Below are 23,365 nucleotides of genomic sequence, written 5' to 3' on the forward strand. Positions count from 1 at the left end.
ACGGTGACTGCGTCTTCGCTTATATGCGATATCGCTGAATGAAAAAAGATGAGACTAGAATGTGCTTGAAAAAATAAAAAACTTCCGGAAAAATGACGCCTAAACTGAAGCAACATATCATGTCATGGGGATAAACCCACATGACGCAGGCTGTGTTAGCCTAACCGTACTGCTAGCAAGTTGAGGAGAGAAGCTATGGATTGAGCTGAGACGTTAGATTGGCTAACATCTCTCAACAAGAGAACATGGCCAGATGACTGTCATCAACTATCATATCCCACATCATAATCTTGTTTACTGAGGACAAAACGAGATGCAGCAGCTTAGCTGCAAAACATTTACTTAATGCAATGATATCTGCAAAAAGAACATAGAATATGGCTTTGTTTGTTAAGGCTACTATCCTTGAAGTCCCGAAAATGCTTTTGCAGCATGTAAAATAGCATACATCATCAGAAATGTTGATTTACCCTGACTGCAAAGTATTTCAAACAGTAATTTATTGGCCATTAATGAACAACTGAAGATCATGAACAAAGCTGTGGCATCAGCCTGCAAGCACTGCAGTGACCGGTAAAGTTTAAAGCAGCCATTGACTCCATGCATGCACGTCTACATCTCATAAGGCCAATCTACGCTGGAAAGAAAACAATGAGAAAATCTAAAGCAACGCAACAATATATATATATATATCATATATATTTCAAACCACTTATTGATAAAGTAGAAAAACATGTCTTATTGACAGAGACATAAGTGGCATCAGTTGATTCAAACACTTGAAGACAGGAAGACAATGCAAAGGCACGCAAGCGCCAACAAAGCTCAGTCAGAACCACGTTGTGTAGGCAGCCTGGGGATCAGTCATTGTCCCCCTGTCTTCCTGCACGTCTCCTTTGGTTTAATTAAAACACTGTGATAATGTGACACACCCAACAAAGTTGACTGCAGCCACTGATCTCTGCTGCCATAGAAAAGAGTGGATAACAAAGGGCAACGTTTTTCTTTCTTTCCTTTCAACCGTGCAATATATGATTATAATATTCCACGATTATAGCTGAGGACGCTATCGTGATAACAAAATCCGAATGCATGAAAGAAGTTTATGATATAGATGAAATTAGCATTGTTTGATTAAGGAGTGCAAACAGGAGGACAATGCAGAGGAATGCTGTGCTAACAAAGCGTAGTTTGACTGATGTTCTGTAAGGCAGCCAGGAGGATCAGTCATTGTCTCTCTGTGATTGGTGGCTTGTCTTGGCTGCTCCGCAGCATCACCTCCAGCAACATGGGAATTCTCCCCTGCTGCTGTTTCTCTTTGCCCGCAGAGAGAAAGCGTGGTTACATGAGTGATGACTAAACAAAAGCAGTACAAAAGAAGTCAAATGAGTGTTTGATAAGTTATCTGACTGCGGATATTGGCGAGGATTTGAATGTTTTAAAAATCAACATCAAAGTGTGCAAATGATGGAGCCATCCAAAGGAAATGTGGCCGTTTCAATGGACTACTGTACGGTACTTTGCTGCATGCCACAAAGTCTCTCTTTAATAGACCAAAGTCACCTCGGCCAGCTTTGTGCACTGAAAAAATCATATCGGTTACCGTAGTCTCAGAAGTTTTTTCCACTTCCAGTTTACAGCACGGTCAATAACATGGAAATAACATATAGTTAACCAGAGGTTAGTAAACATAAAGTTGATGCTCATAGTATGTCAGTTTTTGCATTGAATCCACATGGATAAACTAGGGAGTCATGTTCTGTTATGATGGGGAATCTATCTATCTATCATCTGTCTGTCTGTCTGTCTGTCTGTCTGTCTGTCTGTCTGTCTGTCTGTCCGTCCGTCCTTAGAGCGGGCCTTCATATAGGGCGGTGTGTGCTTGTCTCTCTGTGTATTTCTTTGGGGGGTGGGGTAGTTACATCCCAGACGTGTTACCACGGTGACAAGGTGCTCCCTGCCGCCGTCGGGTCTCGGCCAAGTTGGGCGCCATGGTGACTGGGTGGTGACAGACTTTGTGACGAGTCCGCTGGGTTGGGTCAACCTTAAAAACACACACATATGCAGACACGAAACGCATGCACGCACACAGGCATCAACCGAAAAAGAAAAAGTTATGCACACATAGTTAACACAGATGGAAGCATTTTGCATCTTCCATGCGTACATGTACAGTATGTGTAGAATGAGAAGTAGCCACTCATATGCAAGCAAAACTCCAAACTGCTGGACCTGTCTGTGCAAGTGTGTGTACGTGTGCATAAGTGTGTGTCCGCACGCATTTATTGTGATGGTTAAATTGAAAATGTGCTTTCTAAAGCAGCAGAGCATCACATCACCTGCTTCAACTTTGCAGTGTAAAAGATTCCAGGCTTTTAACTCAGTTATCACCTCTAGCTATAACATCCACAGTATTTATCATGTGTGTGTGTGTGTGTGTGTGTGTTTGTGTGTGTGCATGCATGTGTGTGTGCATGGTAATGACTTGCCTCACTATTGGGACAGCCTCGTGATTTATATGTTTGTGTTGTTGCATATGAGCCTGCTTGTCTGTGTGTGTGTGTGTGTGTGTGTGTGTGTGTGTGTGTGTGTGTGTGTGTGTGTGTGTGTGTGTATGTGTGTGTGCGTGTGTATGTGTGTGTGTATGTCTGTGTGTGTGTATGTGTGTTTCCATACTACATCTCATCCCAACTCATGTAAATACCCTGTCAAACAAAACAAACAAAAGAAAAATAAAAAAACTTCCATCCTAATGCAGATGTAAGCAACACACGCACACAGACACACACACACACACACACACACACACACACACACACACACACACACACACATGCACACAGACACATACACACAAAAAAAACTTGACCAGGAGGACAGGAGAAGGCAAGGAGCCACAGTTTGCGTTTCCTGCTGTGAGGGGTCATGACCCCTATCAGACTCTGTGTCAGTCTGCCTATTGTGCCCTGGATAGAGCACAAACACACACACACACTCAAGCACACACACACATCAACTTACATGGTCTCCATGACGATGGTAGGGGCGACAGTAAGGCGGCAGGATGGCGTTGTGGTGTTCTGATGAGAGGACCCGACCTAATCATCATAATATATTCACTGTATCTGAGCAAAGTCTACAGGTGTAGGCACATTAGTGATGAGGTATTTCTGTGGACAGTAGGTTAAACATTTGAATCAGGCAAAAAGTGTGGTCTTTATTGATATTGTATTTTGATTATTTAATTTTGATCAGTGACTAAACGCTAAATAAAAAGACTGATGTTGTTTTTTTAATTATATGAATTGCCAATAATACTATATTAGTTAAAGTATGAGACAGTCAGGCTTTGGTGTGTGTGTGTGTGTACGTGTGTGTGTGTGTGTGTGTGTGTGTGTGTGTGGGGGGGGGGGGGGGGGATATCTGGCATTGACTTTGACCATCAAGACCAAATACAATGGCTGTGGTGGTTTCTGAGGGAAATCATAAATCACTGTGACTTGTGTGACTCTGTCATTAAAACTGTACATTGTATGTCTATAATAAACATTTTATAATGTTTGGCAGTTTCTTTCCGAGAGTGGAGAGCGAAGACAAACTTGCGTTTGTGTGTGAGGTCGTTGTTGTTGTTGCTGTTGTTTCAATCAAACTACAAAATGTTTTTAAAAAATCAACTCAAATTTTGAATAGCACTTGAACAGCTGTTGTTAAACCTTTTCCAGATTGAGAGGGACTGACTTCCATTTTATGCAGATTCTACATAGTTCTGGACTCATAATCATAATCAAATTATATATCATATATTACATTTTCTGTCCTGCCATATTATCATCCAGTCCCTTCTAATCAACATTGTATGACTCTTTATCATTGCTTGAATTTAGAAGGCAGTATGTTGCAAAGGGCGACAGGAGTATACTTATGTTGTTCAATCAGTAAAAACTGTATTTATCCTCAAAAATGTATTTTATAAATGTATAAAGAGTATAATGAGTGTGACACAACGCACTGAGATGAAGTAATAAAAGGGGCAGTATACAACACCTGCAGGTAGGCCTCTCCACATACACTTATCCCATGTCAGAGAATGTGTATCTGCTGCCCCCTTTTGATCAGTAAATGAACGACAGTCGCTGATTCGCCAGAAAAATATGTATTTTCTCTCATCTAGTGGACAAACTAAATGGAATAGCGCAATTGTTATGTTATTAGCTATAGCTTTGCTCTCTGGTTGGACATGTCACAACGTAATCTGTGAAAAAATATCTACAAAAATAGATTTGTGACACTTTAGATTTATTTTTAAGCAAACGTCCCCAGAAACGTAGACGTCACTCCTCTCCAACATCACATCCATGCACTTCGAAGAGCGCACTCGATGCACAGAGAATAGTAGGATGTCCTTAAGTAATGTGCTTACATCAGGGGTGATCTAGTGCAACGAGGTGTGTTTTGGTTTACATCCACATACTGAAGAAGGTTACACAAGCGAGGATGGGCCGACTGTCGAGACAGTTCCCTCCATCCCAGAATGGAATATATGGTTTAACACTCTGTAACCTAACACAATGAGAATATAAACACCTTATACGTTAGACTACACTCACAAAGTACATTTTACAGAAGTCCGAGGGAAATACAAGCCATGAATGAATCGCTTTTTACATTTGAGCCTGTAAAAAAAGAATCTCAGCAAAAGCGGAAACAGCGACGGTGAACTATCTTGACTCGGTCACTCAGTATCCGCCCACACTGTCCTCTGCCCAATGAGCGAAGCCGGCATAGCATCCTCCAGGGCCGTCGGAGTCCGCGGGAAACCGGCTGTAGTCGAGGTACAACCTACAGCAAACGTAATTGGGCCGCGGATTAAACAACCGTCTTTCATACCGAATCCGTGTTTCAACAATTGACCGGTGTTTTAACTGTTACGGTTACAAACGGAAAAGTGACACGGCTTAAAATCGCATGTATTTGTAAGGTTGCTGCCCTGGCTGCTATGCTAACACCCTTCGCATGTTAGCTCGGTAGTCCCATTGGCTAACAGGAGCATTGTGCTTCATGCGACAGGACGGAGAAAATCCTGCCGCTGACTTAAAAGAGACAAAGGGCTGCCGCTGTCAAGACACGAGCAGACTGTTAACATGTTCAATTTAGACCGTTTTCGTTTTGACAAGAAGACAGCGACGACAACGAACAAAGACACGGATAGCGGGTCGAAAAGTCCAGAGTCTGAGAAGGAGAACAAGCCAGGTAACTAGCAGATGCTAAGCTAGGTTACGATGCTTTGAGCCAGATGTGTCTAGTAGTGTGTGCTATCGTTAGCAGTGGTTAAGTAACGTCGTTATTATTAGCATGCTGTCTTTTGCTGCAGGTCAGAATGGCTATTTTTCCACACTAATTGTGAGGTGGCACCAATGGAACCAAAACTGTCATAGTTAATTATGTAAATTGAGCTGCCACATCGTTATAAAACAGTCAGATTTGTGCCCGTGTTGTAGATGGGGAATATGGCAAAGTCGAATATCGCAGCCTTTTGAAGTCACTGTGTCAGTACGAGTAATGTGAAGGTGGTTTAGAAATGGCAACTGGGGATTTAAGATGTCATTTTACTATGCACCCTTTAAAACCAGAACAATACTCTTTGTATATAACAATATAATGATGACATCATAAATGTCAATATATCACCCGCCTGTAGGTGGATAAAAAGGGAGGTATTTTGGGTCGGTCATGGTACAATTTTGGTCGTTATCCTCTGGTGTCACTCTCTTTGCTGTTATCACCCCACTTGCAACATGGACAGTTACATTCAAATTATAGCAAAGCCTAGCTTAAAGTCTGCAGACACTTTGTCATCTGCCTAAACCAAAGTAGCTGCAAACATTGCAAATGGCAAGAAAGTACACATGTACAAACACACTTTGAAGTGCATCCCACCCGTCGTGCATCTGCAGTGATTACATCAGCTAACTTGTTTTTATTCTTTTTTTTTAAACATTTTGCTGTCCAGCTCAAATGAAACCTGCCAAAGCCCCACCAAAGTCTCACGCCCGAGGTGTGGTTTTTGAGGAGGTCATTACAATTGACCTGGAGGAGGATGAGCTCCTCTCTGAAACAAATACCAAAACACCATTAAGCAGGACGTCCAAGTAAGTGAACCTGAAATGTAAACATTTTATCACATTCGTGCTGATCCATGCCGCTTTACAAGCCTGTTGTCTGTCTTCTATAGGAATCCTATAGGGAAATCAGCCAGCAACGTGGCATCGGATCACACAGATGACGAGGAAAACGGCATCGAGGAGAAAATGAACATAATACTGGAGATGTTTCCTCAGTTGGTGAGGACGGAGCTACTGGAGGTGAGTCCACTCACATTAGTTTGCCAGACACATCCCAAGCCAATTTGCTGGATCTGCACTGCAATATTACTCACTGCCAAACCTATATAGATTGATTTGACTCGCATTACTGTCCACCAATTTGTGTTATCATGATGAAGTATTTAATTGATCTATCTTCCAGCTATACTTTGGACACTGCTCATCAAACACAATCCCTTTTTAATCTCCTGATTCTCTCTGTTCAAAGCACGTTATTCTGTTCTATTTCCAGATCATTGGGAGCACGAGCACATTGGACGGGGCTATTGCTGCATGTCTTTTAAAATTTGGTGATAAAGAAGGTAAATAATTACTTTTCAATAATCCTCATGTGAAGATGAACAACACTTCAAACTTTCATGTGAGGCATTCTGTCTTAAAGAAGGCTTTGTTTATAGTTGGCGAAAAGTCACCAGTTTCCCACAACAAAAACCTAAAGTAAGTAAGAGGGAAAGACAGGAGGTTGTTCATTTGCTTTTTGTGTTCATGATACATTTAGTAATGTTTGGTCTATTATCAAGGTCATGAAGCAAATGCAAAACTAGATCCAAGAAATTGTTATTGAACCTAGTGTGCATTTAAAATATGGGTGGTAAAAACACAGTGTTGTGCATAAATGATGATGTATACTTATCTAGTTGGCTGCTTTTGACACCGGCTGTTTTTGTCTTCTCAGCGCCAGACCAAGGCAGGAAGAGAAAGCAGGATGGATCCAGCAGCTCTCAGGACAGTGGGGAGTTTCAGTCCAGCAAGAGGAGTAGGCCGTCAGCGGTAAGATTACTAATCACAACTGAAGTTTAACACAAAGGCCTAAAATGTACAATGTTGTTTAAAGTTTGAAGTACAACTAAAGCTATTTGTTTGAACTGTCATTCTGTATTGTACACTAGCCCTACCTGCATAAAACACACTGCTGGTTTGTTGCTCCGTATGTCCAAAAAGCTGATCATTTTTTACACAGACTGTAAACACAGATAGCGTTTGCAAATAAACAAATCTGTATGACTATTTTGGCTTTCAAAAACTGTAAATCTCAGTAGATTGTATTTATTTTAAGTAGTAAAGGGTTCCTCTCAGCTGTTTTTATTCACCTTTCTCGTGTTAAACCAAAAGGTTTCTGATGAAGAAGATGAGGACAGTGGAGAGCCAGGCTGGGAGAAGAAGGAAGCCATGGTCCGAAAACTGCAGAAAAAGTTTCCAGACCAGGACAAGGAGGTGAGGACACACAGATACGTGTCCCTGTATGTGTAACGCATGAAGCCTTGTCATATTAACATTCATTTTTAGTTCAATGGGATTCAACCCTTTCAAGCTGTTTGTACTCTGATAACACTACACTGTGTGTGTGACTGAGTCACAGAAGCCCTGCAGTAAAAAAACTCAATCATCACTCTAGCTTTTTGACAATATAAAACAAAGCTTTTTCTTAAATTCAACAGAACTTTTTATTTTTTTTATATTTTTTTTTTATTGTGCTGAAGCAAAATTAGGTACTTCAAAGCAAATATTTAAATACATTTCAATAATTTATTTCCAAGCCAAGCCATACCAAAGAGAGAGAGAAGAAAAGTTGAAGGCAGTTTCTGGAAACAGTGGATCTTGCGTTTTAGCTCTGACCCTTTGTTGATGTTGATGTCTGTCTTGTTGTAGGAGCTGCGGATGGTGCTTCAGGAGCACGACTGGAATGTTGAGGATGCTTTACAGGTTCTACAAATGTTCTCAGACCCAGGTTTGAACAGCCCTATAGCCACTTTTCACTGACCTCATGTGTGTGTGTCTGATTCAGAAGTTGATTTTCTTTCATTCTGTCGTCAGAAAATACCAGTTTCAGCTCAGCGGACACAGAAAATAAGAAATCGAGTAAATCGAAGAGTAAAGAGAAGTCAAGCAAGGACGACAGAAAGTTGAAGCGCCACAAAGATCACAGAGACGTTAAAAGTAGGAGAGATCGAGGGGACAACGGGAATATTAGTGAAACAGAGGAGGACAGTAAAGATGACACAGGCGATTCGATGGACAGTGACGACTCAGCCTCAGACAGCCCTGAAGATACCAAAAACGGACGTAGCGCTTCCACTCTTTCTACGTGGCTTAAAAAAGGTTCTCTCTCAGTATCCTCATCCTCCTCTGTCAAGAAAACAACTACCTCTTCCTCACTGAAGCCATCCTCCTCTTCCTCTACTGCTCAGATGCTGTCTCGATTTGCCAGTGGGACCAGTTTAGCTAAGAAGCAGGCAGTAGAGAGAAAGAGGAAGGCTCGTGCCACAAACGAACACGCGAGTTCTGACGACGACGACGGCGAAGAAGAAAACGTTTCCAGTGAGTTTGAGGACTCTGATGTTGAACTGAATTCGAAAGGCGGGATGACAGATCTGAAGAAAGAGATGCTCAAATTTTTCCAGAATGCATCGATCGATGAGCTGTCACTTATTGCTGGTTGCTCTGTGAAGAAGGCCCAGAAGATTTTGGAACTGAGACCCTTTAAAGACTGGCAAAGTCTGGTGAGTGTGTATTACTAAAATAAATTGCATAAGTTAAAAGGGGAAAAGTTGTAAAAATACAGAGCTACAGTCAGTCAAATTCCACCGAACACCTGGAGAATGACTTTGTGACCTGTTGAAACAACAGTTTACTTATTCAGGGCACTACACCACAGTCTTTTGTTTAGAGACGAGACGATTCTTATCTCTATTGAATAGCAGAACTCCTCACCTCATACACTCTTTTCTTCATATTTATTTTTTTCATCTTCAAACATCTGTCAACAGAGAGCACATGTACATATCAGTAATGGTGTAACTTTGCAAACCACCGAGTACAGATGTGTTTGCCCTGAATTATAACAGTATGTTCATTCGTCTGCAGACTGAAGGATTCATTAAGGCCAATGGACTGTCGGAGAAATTACTGCTGGGCTGCAGAGTCGTCCTCAAAGAGAGAAAAGTTGTCCTCGGGCTGATGTCCAAATGTGAAACCATTTCTTCAAAAATGGTCAAACAGGTCACTGAGGTGATGGAGAGGGGCACAGGATCCATGAAACAGCCCAGTCTACTCAACAGCCAGTGAGTAAAATGTCCATAAATGCATGCAAAATAGATCAGTTCAGTGATCTGATTCCATGAAGGATGCATTAGGATTAAGTTATTGTTAACTTATGTAAGTGCCTAAATATATAACTCCCAATTCTTGTTCTCAGTATGTTTTTGGTTGTCTTTCAGGAACAAACTGAAAGCTTATCAGCTGATTGGTCTGAAGTGGCTGCTGCTTCTGCATGAGCACAAACTGAGTGGTATCCTCGCTGATGAAATGGTAAGGCAACCAGCCTTTGACCCGGGGGAAGTGATGAGGTGCACTACCAGGTGTTGAGGTGTTGATCACAAACCCAACGTAATTTAATAAGGACAGCAGGCGCTTACAGCTTTTTGAGGTATTACTGTGCCTCTATCAAAGAGTGTTTAATGTGGATATGTAGCCATCCTGCAGGTGAATAAATAATCACAAAGTACAGGGAAGAAAGTAGAAGAGTACAAGGAGCAGAGAGTTACATTTGTTGTTTTAGCAACGAATGAAGTGAGAAGTTGGATTTCTATGGTTTCATGAATCTTCAGTGCTGTTGAAGTCTCAGATGTTTGCTGTTTATATTCATCTTATGTTCTCTGAAATGCAGTTGTTCAAATATCTCCTTTTTTTATTGTCTGGCCACCTGGCTCTTTCTTTATCTTTATGTTGTATATCTGACTGACTGTATCTCTTAATCCATCTCTCTTTCACTCCTTCTCTCAGGGTTTGGGGAAAACTATCCAGGCTATATCGTTTCTGGCCCAGCTATACCAGAATGGAATAGACGGCCCTCACCTTATCACTGTGCCGGCCTCGACATTGGGTAATGATGTCCACAAATCACACACCTTGCTGCTCGTTATGTAAACTAACAACAGCTTATAATGTTGAGCGTGATGTCATGTGGTGTCTGTTGTCTAAGGACATGTTTATGTTTTATTCCTGATTTCTCTGGTGTATTGAAAATAATTGCTTGAATTTGTCATAAATACTGGTGTTCATTGAGACTAGGATTGGGCAGCATCTATTTTTTTTTTCATACCTTCCTGACATTTCAACGGGTTATTGACCCTTTTACAGCCAACTGTAAATAACTACAGCTACTTTATACAATTCAGCTTTGCGGGATTGAAAATAATAGTCAGGATTTCGAAATACTCTGGTATACCATTATACCGCCTAAATCGAATCCAGACCGCCGTATTTGATTCTGTGTTTCTTGAACTTTTTGAAGCCCTTTGTAAAATCTTTACTAAAATCACTCATTCATTTGTGATTTCTGCTCATTTTATTCTCTCTGTCTTGTAGATAACTGGGTCAGAGAACTGAAGCTGTGGTGTCCAAGTCTCAAAGTTCTCGTCTATTGTGGTACGTCTCCGCCTTCATCTTTTAGCTTTGAAATCTCTCATGTTGTCTTTAGGGTTATGTGAACCCTGCCATTGATCTGGGAACCTTAAAGGTTAACTGTGGTATTTTTCAGCGAGGACCCTATTTTCCTATGTTTATTGTCTCTAAGTGACTTATGGGGACAAAGATGTCTGAAGTTGATCCAGTATTGATTTTGTCACTGACAGGTTCAGATTGTTGTCTTGACAACATTGTGGAAATGAATGTTTTTTTTGTGTGTTTATGTTATTATGCCCAAGTCCTGCTCAAGGAGAACACTTTCCACAATGTTGTTAGACATAATAACAATTAATACATGTGGGTGGCAAACGGTGGACGTGAATTGCCCCAATGAGATTACAATGGAACTTGTGAGTGGCTGTTATTTGCAGCACTCTCAACCCGTACTGGACCTTTTAGTAGTAGTATTGGTAGAGACAGAAAAACATGGGAAAATATGGTCCAGGTTGGAAACTACTGGCTCCCCTTTAAGTGCTCAATGTGATTAAGTGCATTTCTATGCAGGATCTGTGGAGGACCGCCGCTACCTCAAACACGACCTCCTCAATGATGAAGCTGATTGCAACGTCATTGTGACCACGTGAGCAAATGCACACGCACACACACACCCTCCATTATATTTGACAGATTTTAGTGCCTGAAGCAACTTGTCACTCACACCAAAACACAAAGTGAATGTTGCATGTTGGATTCGTTGTACAGGTATAACATGGCCATAGGAAATGATAGCGACCGCAGCCTTTTCCGTAAGCTGCGTCTGAAATATGCAGTGTTTGATGAAGGTCACATGCTGAAGAACATGAATTCTCTGCGCTACCGCCATCTCATGTCTATTAACGTAAGTCCACTGAAGTAATCTTCTACCACAACCATCCCACATATTTTGGTGGCATCTTAATCTCTTATCAAAATGATTCGCCCTTCTATTTGGAATTGCCATAACTGTGTAGGGTGTCTCTTTGTCTCTCTCTCTCCCTGTAGGCAGAGCATCGTTTGCTGCTCACAGGAACTCCTTTACAGAATAACCTCTTAGAGCTGATGTCTCTCCTGAACTTCATCATGCCTTCTATGTTCTCTAGCTCCACGACGCAGCTCTCCAAAATGTTTTCGATGGTGAGTGTGTGTGTGTTGTGACTGATGCTTTTTGAAGATGGATGGATGGATGGATGGATGGATAACTAAATAAGTGTAGCAGTGCTTCTGCTACTTCATAACAAAGCAGGTTGTCAGAAGAGATCTTCACTCTGACATCTTACCTTCCATTGTTACTTATTCCCTTTTCAAATAAGCAAAAATGCTTTGCAGCCCAAAAAATGTCATGTGTTTATTTCTTTTCTCCATCTGACCGATGTTTTCTGTCATGTCAGAATTCCCACGAGGAGCAGAGCCGCTTTGAGAGGGATCGTATTTCTCAGGCCAAACTCATCATGAAACCTTTTATCCTCCGAAGAGTCAAGAGCGAGGTTCGTTTATGAAGTTAAAGCTACAGATTTTTTATTGTATCAGACTCCTGGTTTGCTTCGTCAGATTATGCGCTGAAAACGTACAGTTAAAGTATAGGCAAATAAATGAAATGATTTGCTCCGACATCACCATTTGCTAAATGATGTTCACAATGAGTAATCATAGTTCAAACCTTGTGTAAGTATTATGAATAAGTAATTGTCTTTCCCCTTTCCCCAGGTCCTCAAGCAGCTGCCAGCCAAGGAAGATAAGGTGGAGTCCTGTCCGATGAGTGAGAAACAGCAGGCTCTCTACCAGACCCTCTTTAAAAAGCTCAAGGCTTCCACCACAGGCGAGAGTAAGCCTGGTTTGCTGCTTTTTTGTATGTCACAGTGTTTATTTTGTGCAAATATCAGAAATGAACCACTTCCTTCATACATTTTCTCTGCAGAACGGGAGTTGTGTAATGTGATGATGCAGTTGAGGAAGATGGCGAACCACCCTCTGCTTCATAGACAGTATTACACCACAGAAAAACTCAAAGCCATGAGCAAACTCATGCTCAAGGTCAGTCCTCCTCCCTGTTTCTTTTCGGATGTTTTCTATTTTTGTCTTAAGTCTGGATTTTTATCCGGGTTGTTTTTGTGAGGCTTAGTTTGGCTTGTTTGGATAGTGGAGACATAGCAAATCATAAAGCAAAATCATATTTGTCTTAACACTATGGTGTATATTTTCTTTATTAGTTTAATTAGTTTATTCCGCACCAATGCCTTGGTTTACTCTTTCCTCTGTACCAATCGTATTGTATTTCTCTGCCTCCGCTTGTGAAGTCTTTCCTCCATTCTTCGTTCTCCCCCTCCACAGGAGCCAACTCACTTTGATGCAGACGCTGCTCTGATCCAGGAGGACATGGAGGTGATGTCAGACTTTGAGCTGCACCGTCTGTGCCAGCAGTACACCTCCATCAGCTCCTACCAGCTTGAAAAAAATCTCCTTCTTGACTCTGGGAAATTCCACCACCTCACGGAGCTGCTGGCCTTGCATAAAAATAAGGTTGTTGCAAATGTGCAGAACCATGTCTGTGGTACATGCAAGAGGAGCACAGACTGCATGTACTAAGGAGGGCAACTTTCCATTGATCTTGCAGGGAGACCGAGTGGTGTTATTCAGTCAGTTCACCATGATGCTGGACATTGTGGAGGTGCTGATGAGACATCTGAAGCATCGCTACGTCAGACTGGATGGATCCACACCCATAGCAGACAGGTCAGCATTGGAAAGGCTATTGAAGTCGGATCAGATGTAGACCACAAGGCCGTTTCATCAAGCCTAATCGTATTAATTAACACCTGTGTGGTCATCCCCACTGCAAACATCGTAATTCTCCTTACTACACTGCATCCTTGTAAAAGAATTACTGGATTTGTGTCAGTTATGACATATTGCTTATCCTCTCACTGATTCACAAATTCTAATCTAGCTGTGACTTCGGTGTGAAAAAGGATTATTTGAAATTCAGGAAGGTTGAAGCATTGACTGAAAATTCACATAATATGAATTGTGTCACAGCATCACTGTGTTCTTTATCCTGCAGGATTGGGTTGATTGACGAGTACAACACGGATCCGGACATATTCGTGTTCCTGTTGTCAACACGTGCTGGTGGCCTGGGCATCAACCTCACCTCGGCTAATGTTGTCATCCTACATGACATCGACTGCAATCCCTACAATGACAAGCAAGCAGAGGACCGATGTCACCGTGTAGGCCAGACAAAGTAAGATGGAATCTCTAAATGGTACTATATATTTTTGCTATGATACGAGTTTTAGCAGATGAGGTCTTGTAGTTTGAATTCCCTCCTGATTCATGTCAGCTATTAGACAGAAAACACTTGAGCCTCGGGTAAATATTCCCTTTTATAGGGATACTAAATATATACTTAATGCGTTGATATCCTGTGGTGACTAATTTATCTCGCTGTGGTGTCAGGACTGTTAAGGTGATTAAGCTGATCAGTAAGGGCAGCATAGAGGACTGCATGCTGCAGCTGAGCCAGAAGAAACTAAAGCTGGAGCAGGACATGACTGCTGCTGAAGGTAAGGAGATGTGCAGACACACACACACACACACACACACACACACACGTTTTCTTGACTGCATGCATGCAATCTCTGAATTGCAAAATTAAACAACTTTTAGGTGTATGTTACCATCTAAATAATGAACATCAAAATTGCAGCGATTATTTCTTTAGGTTGATATCCATTTATCCAATAATACACTTTTGAAAAGCTTTAACAAATCAAAGATGAATAAGTTCATCAGTAAGGAATGAGGTCAAGCAGATTCCAGTACTGCTCTGTGACTTCTGGCTCCGTTTGTGATGGTCCACTGTGTCTCAAATTTCCTAAACCCTGCAGAGGTGGCCATACATATGTGTTGGTGAAAGTTAAATGGTGTATCTAAAAGTCAAAAGTGTAGAAAAATGTTAGAGTCAAAATAGTTGACCCAACAGTTAGATTTGTATGATCTGATGAAAGTCCTGGGAATTATCTTTGTAAGTGTAAGAACAGTTTGAATATATCTGTAAAAGAAAGGAGAAATCCTTCTTCCAGGTCAGACAGACGGGCAACGGCTGTTGTTCATACAGAAATGACATTAAAATTACAATATGCAGTAACGGTTCACAATATTGGGTAGGTAAAGTACAGATCTGTATCAAGAATAAGGATCACAGAAGATATAAACCAACTTCCTGTTGCCTCCAGCCACTGATGTAGAACTGCAGGCAATATATCGAAAGCTTAAGGGCCAAGTGACCAATCGTAATTTAGGGCGCCATATTTGTAGGCATGCAGTGTTTGAACCAGCTGAAAATTCTGAATTATTTGAAAATAAAAAATTACACATGGTGTATTCTTTAGGTGGTGAGGGGACTATACCTGAAGATATGGCATCTTTGCTCAAAGCCTCACTGGGACTGTGATGTGAAGCGTGATTCATTTTTGATGGCATTCCCGTGATTCTGGACGCACTACACTGTTCTGACTGAACACACTCACTTTTGTGTCTGGGAAAACTACTGAGAAACATATGCTGCCATGAAAAGCTCCGATATTGTGATACCGCGCAGCATTGGAGCTGTGCCCACAACACTTTTCTTTCATGCACAGTTTTGTGTAAAGGCAAAACAAAAATGTTAGGCAAGGATTCTCTGTCGAAACTTGAAAGAAAGTGCCGTTTAGAAGTTCAGACCAGTACAAGTGTTGGAGTACACCATGGCACTTGTTTGACTACATATCAGTCCTTTAAGTTCAATTAACCCACGCAGTCTTATAGCCTTTATTATTCAGATAAAGGTACTGTTTGCTGGTAACAGCAACCATGCAAAGGTAGATTATCCTTCCTACCTGACAGTGTTGAATCTTTCCTGATGTTCTTGCTCTTATTTGCCACTTCTTTAAAAACAGAAAGAAATAGTTTACACCAAAACGTTTTTGCTGTTGTTATCCACAGCAACATTTCAGTTGCAGCCAAAATGACAACCATACAAAAAGTGTTGCTATTCACGTTGATTTCCTCCAATATCATTTTTGACAGTTGTGGTTGCATCAGAAAGTCAGTCAAGTATCTGGAAAATTGTATTCTCTTTAAGTGTAATGTGTTGACTTTCATCCTGAGGTCATACTTTAAGTCAGTTGTTTTTGCAAAGCCAGACTGATTGACCTTATAGAAATAGACAGATGTTACATGGTTGTGTGGGTTTAGTTCATGCGTTAAGTCCATAACTATTACAGTTTTTCTACTGTGTAAAACTAGGAAAAACAATTTCTTCAATAAAAATGGTGCTTGAATTGCTTTCTTTGCTGTTTCGACTCCTTTGAATATCTTGAGCTAAGAGACAGAGAAGATTTAATTAATTCTTAATGAAGCAGCTGCTGCATTCATACTGTATAAGTGGCTAATGTGTTGTAAGTGTACAAGTGTATGTGTAAACGCTTTTACTAAGTCATTTGTATGTTTTTAAGGTTTCTGTTTTAACTAAATAATAAACATTGTAATAAATGTGTGTTATCATGCCTAGAGTGATTCAGCAGGAGAAGCTGCCATCTTGGTCTTTCAACTGGTATGAATTATAGATATTAGTCTCCCTCATGGTTATCAATGCATTATACTCTATACCATTGTATCAGATTTAAGATGATTTAAGTTGACAACATACAACAGTAGCCTACATCAAAATCCCTTTATTTTGGTGTGCACAGCAAAAGCTCAAGGACTTCGGTTAGTTAACAAATATTGTAAGTTATTTACATGGAACACAACTGACCAACAACAACTTTACTAGCAATTTTTTTGGAGAAAAAAAAACATTTCATAATATGCATGAAGAAAATGGTGATATCTACATTACCATGTTGCAATCTTAGAATCTACTCGGCGTTGGGGGAGTATCGTCCGCATCTGAAGCCTGTCAAGTGAGCATCACATTTGATGGTGTAGGTGAAATAGAGAACTCCTTTGCTCAGCTGACAGCTCAGAGAGTGAGTTCCTCGCTCCGGGTAGACGACACATACACCCGCTTTGTCGTTGTAAAGCACATCTCTGTCCCAGACTTCAAACCGCAACTCCTGACCCAGTTCCACGGATCCAAAGCCATAAGTCGTGTTCCACACCGGGTCATTGTTGTCCATCACTGTCTCGGTCTCCTCGTACATGCCACTGTAGAAGATCTTCACGTACGCGTCCGTTTTCGTGAAGGTGTCCGCCCTCAGGCCTGCAGCTCTGTGGATCGCCAGGCTGAGGGTTCCTCTGCCAGACCGTAGAGGACAGCAGTTATGGTCCAGGTTGGGAGTCGGGGAGCAGTTCTTGAAACCAACCTGATCCCCATGCAGCTGGTTATCTTTAATATACTCTGTGACCGTGCTTCTCAGATTGGCGCTGATCTGCGAGTCCTCCACCAGATTGTGCAGGGGGAAGATGGCGTAAGACACCACGTCAGGGTTGTCGTGGAGGCTGCTCATCCAGCTCTGGTATGCCTGAGATGGGTCCTCCTGGTAGAGGATGTCGGGGAAGTACCTCTCCCCTCCGATAACCTCAATCTTATGGGTCATGAAGCCTTGGTAGAAGCCCATGCTCAGGTTACCCTTCAGGAGGCTATTGCACTTATTGGAGAAGGATGCGTTGCCAGGGAGGAAACCGAGAGCCATTCGGAGTTCAAAATTCAGGCAGTTTTTGATGTCCAACTCGGAGAAACCCTTCAGTGTGGCCAGACACGTCCTGAAGGCAGTGATCCGCTTCACCTTACCACCAAGCTGGACCTAGGAGACACAAAGGAACGAAATGAAGGCTGAAAACTTCAAACTAGGCTTTTTTTTTTTTTGTATTGAAAGCACACCGTATTACCAACTGACCTGATGTATGTAGTGTGTTCCATATGTGTCTATAAGCCGTCGATACAATGCTCTGTTCTCGCTTGTGTTCAAGCTCCGTGGGAGTCTCTTCAAATGCTTTGTGAACTCTGCACTCAGCTGGGGGTGATCGGCCAGCCTGTAGCTGAAAAAACAAGACGTGTGGAGTTCAACCACAACGCAATGGAAACATAATCTTCACTCTTATGTGACAAACAGCCAATCTCTTTTCAAATAAATCTAAATCAATGAGCAATATAGTATACAATTACAAGCCCAACTACTTTACCTGTAGTAGGTGCAACTGATTTCGTGGATGGCGAAAGTGGCCTTGTCTACGCTGTGCTGTGAACGAGCAAACTTTGCCAAGTCCGAACGGCTTCCCCCCACCACTCCCTTGCCATAATTATCTAAACTTAAGCCCAGGCCCCAGTTGTTGTTAACCAGGGAGCTGGAGCTGCGCAGCAGGGAGTCCACGGAGTGATGGAGGGCACTAGAAAGCTGCTTACTGCAGCGGCTGAATGGACGCCAGTCCAGCACTGTAGCTGGAAGCCTCTGAATCTAAGGAGGAGAGAAAAGGGCAGGATGTTGAGTGGGATGCAGGTGCAGGATGGACATAGTTAAAGGAAGTGTGGAATACAGAGGGAGGAAAAAACATGGCAAAAAAAAGAGGAAATGTGCTTTGGATGGAATTAAGATACCATGCAAAATAGAGAAAAGTTCTATGGTTTTCACCTGTCCTCCTTGGAAGCGGTTTGGACACAGTGTGCAGGTTCGGTTATCGGCCAGGTGAGCTTTGACATTGATGACGTACGCCCCTGTTCGACGCATCCGCACCACATCGAAACCCTCGCCTGCCAGGTTGTGGCCCGGAACAAAGGGGGCTTTTTCACACTCTGACCCTGAGCCAACCCGACAGCAGTGCACCCTGCAGACCTCCAACATGACCAGTAGAGCCAATGTCAACAGAACGACGTCGCTCCGTTGGTGTCCTCCAGCTTGCATGGTTGCTGAAGTGGAACAACGGGGGAAAGTAGTCAGTACTCAGGTTTTATGATAATGATTTTTTGCTATGAAATACTCCCTTAGACATGTAATGAGTATCTGGTTCGAACCCCATTATGTTTGGGTTTTTTGGGGTTTAGTTAACAATGAATTTCCACAGATTGACAGAGTGATTGCTGGGAGCAAACTTATAATCAAAGAGGAATGATGTCTGTTACAAGGTGCACGCAAATTTTAATCCTCTCTGCCTTAAAATTTGGAGTAATCCTGCCACAGCTGCTGTGTCGACCCTAAAAACGTGCACAGCAGACCACAACATGTACACGCACACTCTTACCTTGGACTGTATTTGCACGCCCTTCAGACGATGAGTGGCCTCGTCTTCTTTTCGGAGTTGTCAGGCTGCAAATGTCTTTGTCTGCTGAAATGACTCTCCAGATTTGAACAGCCAAGAAAAACAACCTTGTGCCTCCCTCTTTATAAGCCCCATCGACGGTGCCGTCAAAGATTAACTGCAAACTGACTCTTTTTCCTGCTGGAAATAAAATCACGGTTGAAATCACAGGAGACCTTCGAGTTTACTGGCAAGCTGTGCTGAAAGCCTGATGGGCGCGCTCTCTTTTGTCTGTCCTCGGTCATATGAAAAATACCAAGGAGGGAGTTCCTCTGCTTCGGGGCTGTATATATCTGTCTTTCTGTCCCTCTTCCTGTCTCTCTCTCTCTCTCTCCGCAGGCTTTAACAATTTCCTCAGCATGAGTGGATTTTGTTTTCATATTCATGACCCAGCTCTATGAATCCCTCACAGCTGTGTGGGGGAGGGAGATTCTTGTATAGTCACGAGAGGCAACGATGCACAGTGTCTTGCACGCTCTTTACTGGAAACGGCTACATGCATATGTATGTGCGTGCATGCGAGTTCAGTACATGTGTCTGTGTGTTGATGTGACTATGCGTGTTTTTGTGTATATAATGTCTGAGCCCGCCTGTCTGTGCACTGATAACCTTACCCGCACCCTGAGGTCAGATTTGCCATTGTCTATTTATGCATGTGGGTGGAATGTTTGTGGTTTTCTGAGTAAGGTCAGGGAAGATAAAAGTCTCTCTGTGTGCAAGACGCCTCATTCAACCTTGTTTTATTTTGAGGACCAAGATGTGCTTTTTGGTGCCACGTTTGCAGGCTGCTTACCAAGTATGTGTCCGCTTCACTGTGACTTTTGCATTTTGTATTCACCTCAACACTATGTAGTGATATTTTGTGATGATGTGTTTGGATTTTGCTCAGAGATAACTTCCGTTTGTCGATCTTGCATGATTAGGAAAAAGACTGGTGTTCATAACTCAGATTTGAGAAGGCCAATTACTTTGAGGTATTTGTCGATTTTAGTTTTTCATGAACGGAGACACACAAGTCCAATATAAACACGAAGACATTGATCCATAAATTGTAATACACCATTTTAATTAGGAGTTAAGTGCAGTACAGAAGAGTTTAAAAGTATACATTTGTAAATCCTGTTAAGTTTAGTAGTATGAGACAAAAAAAGTTCAGTACAAAACATTAAATCCTTACTCTTGTACTTCTTATTCATATATTGGGAAAAAAGGCATAACAAAATGTTCATCAATTATGTGCAAAATATTTAGAAACATCATCAAAGTTAAACAAAGCATTACGTTTTTTAACGGCGTATAAAAATGACATGCATCATGGCCTCATGGGGGCAGTATTGATTAACTGAAGCTGTTGGAAGGCACTTCTGCTTTATGACATTTGTGTTTTTTTTCTAAGGCAAAAAAAAAAAAAAAACATCTGCTGCTGTAAGATACATGATAGTGATTTCTGAGGTGAACGAACAAGGAAGTTAAAATAAAAATCTGTCACACCAGATTAACCTCTGTCTCTGGAGGCTTGGCACCCAAACATGGAAAAGAAACCAAAAATACATAGTTTAGACTGATTGTTCTCAAGCCTCATCTTGTTTTGTCTCCATCACTTCATCACAGGGAACATCACCACGTATTTCCTCATAGCCTCTGGCTTGCCTAAACCCAAACGACCTCCTCCTTCTCCTCACCACAAGTACTGCTGCTATGACCACCAGTGCCATCATACCCATCACCCCGAAAGCTACTCCTGCTTTTTCACCACTAGTCATCTGACTCAATTCTGGATTAAGCTGCCGTACAATTTCCTTGATTTCGTCTGGCTTGGCCAGTCTCCATGCCTTGGTCTGGCCCACCCTCACCCAGCTGTTCTCTCCTTCAGTCATCACCATAACGGTGTTTGTGGCTTGAATGCTGACAAGGGGAGAATTAGTGAACGGTGGCAGACGCACCGGAAGCAGCTGCCCACCCGTGAACAGCCCCGACTGGACACAGTAAAGAATCTCACAGCCGTCGCTCACGGCGACGAGGTGCTGACTGAACTTAAGGGGGCATCGACGTTGATTCCCTGCCAGCGGGTTGCTTGCCTGACAACTAAAGAGGCCTCCGAATGGTACCGAGTACCTGCTGCCAGCTTCATAGTCTTTGCTCACACAGATCACTTGGCCATCCGAGAGAAACTTCACTGGAATGAAGTTTGCGGGGCAGCTTTTTGCATTGGTGAGGGGGTTCAGGAGAGACGGGCTGTATATGCCTCCGAACAGATACCCCGAGTTGTCTGGGGCCTTTCCGCTTACGGAGCACCAGAAGGTGTCTATGCGAGCGGAGCGAACGTGGTAGTGGTCCTGACACATTTGGCGATGGCAACGCCAAAGGCCCAAAAACCCGCACCAATAGCCTTGGTCATAGCAATCGTAGGTCTTGTAGCCCTGCTGTCTCGATTCTGATCGCAGTAAAGTGGCAGAGTAAGGTGAACGACAGGAGAACTCCCCAGTGTCGGGGTTTTTCTGGGAAAGTTCGTCGCATAGTGGACCCGCGTCTGAGCTGACACGGGTACACTGTTGGTAGATGCCACCAAAACTGAGGTTGGCAGCAGGGCCCTCGCAAGACGCATCGTCAATGTTGGCTTGGAAGTTAAAGTTTTTGGAGTTGACATCAACGCATCCAGGGCGTGCGTTGACCTTGTAGTAACGCTCTATGGCCCGACTCACTGCAACGGACACTTTGCCAACTGTCGGCGGGGGCAGATCGGGCAAGGTGTTGACATTTATGAAGTATTGCAAGGGAAATCCTGACCGGTCAATGGCAACAAGGTTGTTCCTGGTACTTTCCTGCCACTTCTGCAGAGTGATGCCAGGATAGAAAGGTATGCCGCCACCGTGGCTTTGGATAATCGAGTACTGGATGTTGGACTGATACGTTTGAAGTGCTGAGCTTGTCTGGTTATTCTGACTGCTGATGTCAAACTTGAGTTTGTCAAAAAAGTTAAAGCCCGCCTGCACTTTGACAGAGGAACTTTCCGACAAACTGTCCGACACATATGAGGAACGGAGGTAGTCCTCCTGCACCAAAGTGGCCCCAGCATCAACACTGGTGATAACGTGGGTTCCATAGTCCAGCACCATCCTCTCCGAGAGATAGTCCGCATTCCTTGTTTGGTTGTTTTCAATCGCATCAGCAATCTCTTTGGCTATTTGAGCGAACCGTGAGTCCAGAGTGAAGTCTGGATAAGCCTTAACTGTGTAGATGAAGTTACGGACCTTTTGAAGAAAAATATGAAATATCATTATGCCATTTGTTTATTTTTATTTCAGCGTATTATATTTGTATTCTTTTTCTTGATCTGCTTTTCAAGGTGACGTCTGTAATATCCGTCCAAGAACTACGGTTAAGAAAAATAGTCATCTAGCTCACACTGGCACATTTATAGCAGTGTTATTTAGGGTTAAATATACCTAAAAATAAACTTTTTTAGACTCCCTCAACATTTTTATAAAGTAAAATTAATCTATGATAGAGTAGTAGCTTTTTATATGAAAACAAACTTTGTGAAACTTCACAATGCATGATTTTTTTTTTTTTTATTCAGCCAAACTATGGAAAATAAAAACTTACCTGCACTCTGGCTGTAGTTGATGAGTCTTTGACCTGATGGGTTTTCATCCTCTGGTTCTCTTTGGAAAATTTGCCGTTCAGCACCGATAGGAAGGATACGTCTGCATTTATGGCGTGAGATGTGGAGCTTTTCTGCTCCAGCCAGGAGCTGATAATCTCTGAATTTGTCTCTACACCCGTCTCCTTTTGGGGGATGACGAACACCTCATCTGGGATGAGGTAGAGCCCGTCCTCGGAGGTCTGGCACTGGAAGTAGCTGAGGTTCATGACCCGACCCAGGTCCAGGTTGCGCAGGTTGTCCCAGCCTCCGCCCGGCAGCACCTCCAGTGCTGTGATGGAGAGGTTGGTGGACGCGCGACATTGTCTGAGCCAGTTGGTGGGGCGGCTGATGGGGACCGAACTGCAGAGATGAAGGAGAGAGATGGCCAGGAGGGTCACCGCTGCCTTCATGGTGACTGTGTCAGGAAGGTTTAAGACGACCAGTGAAAGGTACAAGTATATCTCCTCTTCCTCTTACGCACTTTATCACATGACAAACAGGAACACCCAGTTTAAGAACTGATTGGGGGAAGATGTGGTTTTTCTTTCATTTGCAGAATATACTTCATGCTACTTAATAACAGAAAAAAGTACTCAGCCAAATGACCTGAATA

At 42.5% G+C, this 23,365-nt stretch overlaps 3 protein-coding genes across 3 annotated transcripts; 1 reads left to right on the forward strand and 2 right to left on the reverse strand.

Annotated features, from left to right (window-relative positions):
• The first annotated feature begins 4,804 nt into the window (after positions 1-4,804).
• Positions 4,805-15,283, forward strand: smarcad1a (SNF2 related chromatin remodeling ATPase with DExD box 1a). The gene is made up of 23 exons (XM_084025161.1): positions 4,805-5,250; positions 6,011-6,149; positions 6,233-6,362; positions 6,616-6,685; positions 7,060-7,154; positions 7,497-7,598; positions 8,034-8,112; positions 8,199-8,884; positions 9,249-9,445; positions 9,602-9,692; positions 10,167-10,266; positions 10,752-10,811; positions 11,355-11,430; positions 11,553-11,688; positions 11,832-11,963; positions 12,218-12,313; positions 12,534-12,651; positions 12,745-12,860; positions 13,158-13,346; positions 13,441-13,559; positions 13,888-14,070; positions 14,286-14,392; positions 15,221-15,283. The coding sequence occupies exons 1-23, from the start codon at positions 5,142-5,144 to the stop codon at positions 15,280-15,282; spliced, it is 3,192 nt and encodes a 1,063-aa protein (XP_083881287.1). The 5' UTR covers positions 4,805-5,141; the 3' UTR covers position 15,283.
• A 1,252-nt stretch (positions 15,284-16,535) lies between these two features.
• prf1.5 (perforin 1.5) lies at positions 16,536-19,329 on the reverse strand. Its single transcript, XM_084024904.1, has 5 exons — positions 19,050-19,329; positions 18,443-18,717; positions 17,997-18,268; positions 17,711-17,852; positions 16,536-17,617 (listed from the first exon to the last, which is right to left on the reverse strand). Exons 2-5 carry the CDS (start codon positions 18,710-18,712, stop codon positions 16,730-16,732), a joined length of 1,572 nt encoding a protein of 523 aa, XP_083881030.1. The 5' UTR covers positions 18,713-18,717; positions 19,050-19,329; the 3' UTR covers positions 16,536-16,729.
• An 810-nt stretch (positions 19,330-20,139) lies between these two features.
• On the reverse strand, positions 20,140-23,181 carry LOC311022949 (macrophage-expressed gene 1 protein-like). The gene is made up of 2 exons (XM_084024579.1): positions 22,713-23,181; positions 20,140-22,357 (listed from the first exon to the last, which is right to left on the reverse strand). Exons 1-2 carry the CDS (start codon positions 23,160-23,162, stop codon positions 20,678-20,680), a joined length of 2,130 nt encoding a protein of 709 aa, XP_083880705.1. The 5' UTR covers positions 23,163-23,181; the 3' UTR covers positions 20,140-20,677.
• Between the last annotated feature and the right edge of the window lie 184 nt (positions 23,182-23,365).

The sequence above is a fragment of the Eutrigla gurnardus genome, assembly GCF_963514095.1.
Source record: "Eutrigla gurnardus genome assembly, chromosome: 13".
Taxonomy (NCBI): Eukaryota; Metazoa; Chordata; class Actinopteri; order Perciformes; family Triglidae; genus Eutrigla; species Eutrigla gurnardus.

Coding starts and splice junctions, on each gene's coding strand:
- smarcad1a (XM_084025161.1), top strand. CDS start 5,142: ATGTTCAATTTAGACCGTTTTCGTTTTGACAAGAAGACAGCGACGACA. Junction 10,812..11,354: donor CAAAGTTCTCGTCTATTGTG/GTACGTCTCCGC, acceptor ATTTCTATGCAG/GATCTGTGGAGGACCGCCGC. Junction 12,861..13,157: donor TGAGCAAACTCATGCTCAAG/GTCAGTCCTCCT, acceptor CCCCCTCCACAG/GAGCCAACTCACTTTGATGC.
- prf1.5 (XM_084024904.1), bottom strand. CDS start 18,712: ATGCAAGCTGGAGGACACCAACGGAGCGACGTCGTTCTGTTGACATTG. Junction 18,269..18,442: donor ACCGCTTCCAAGGAGGACAG/GTGAAAACCATA, acceptor TCTCCTCCTTAG/ATTCAGAGGCTTCCAGCTAC. Junction 17,618..17,710: donor GAACACACTACATACATCAG/GTCAGTTGGTAA, acceptor TGTGTCTCCTAG/GTCCAGCTTGGTGGTAAGGT.
- LOC311022949 (XM_084024579.1), bottom strand. CDS start 23,162: ATGAAGGCAGCGGTGACCCTCCTGGCCATCTCTCTCCTTCATCTCTGC. Junction 22,358..22,712: donor CAACTACAGCCAGAGTGCAG/GTAAGTTTTTAT, acceptor TTTCTTCAAAAG/GTCCGTAACTTCATCTACAC.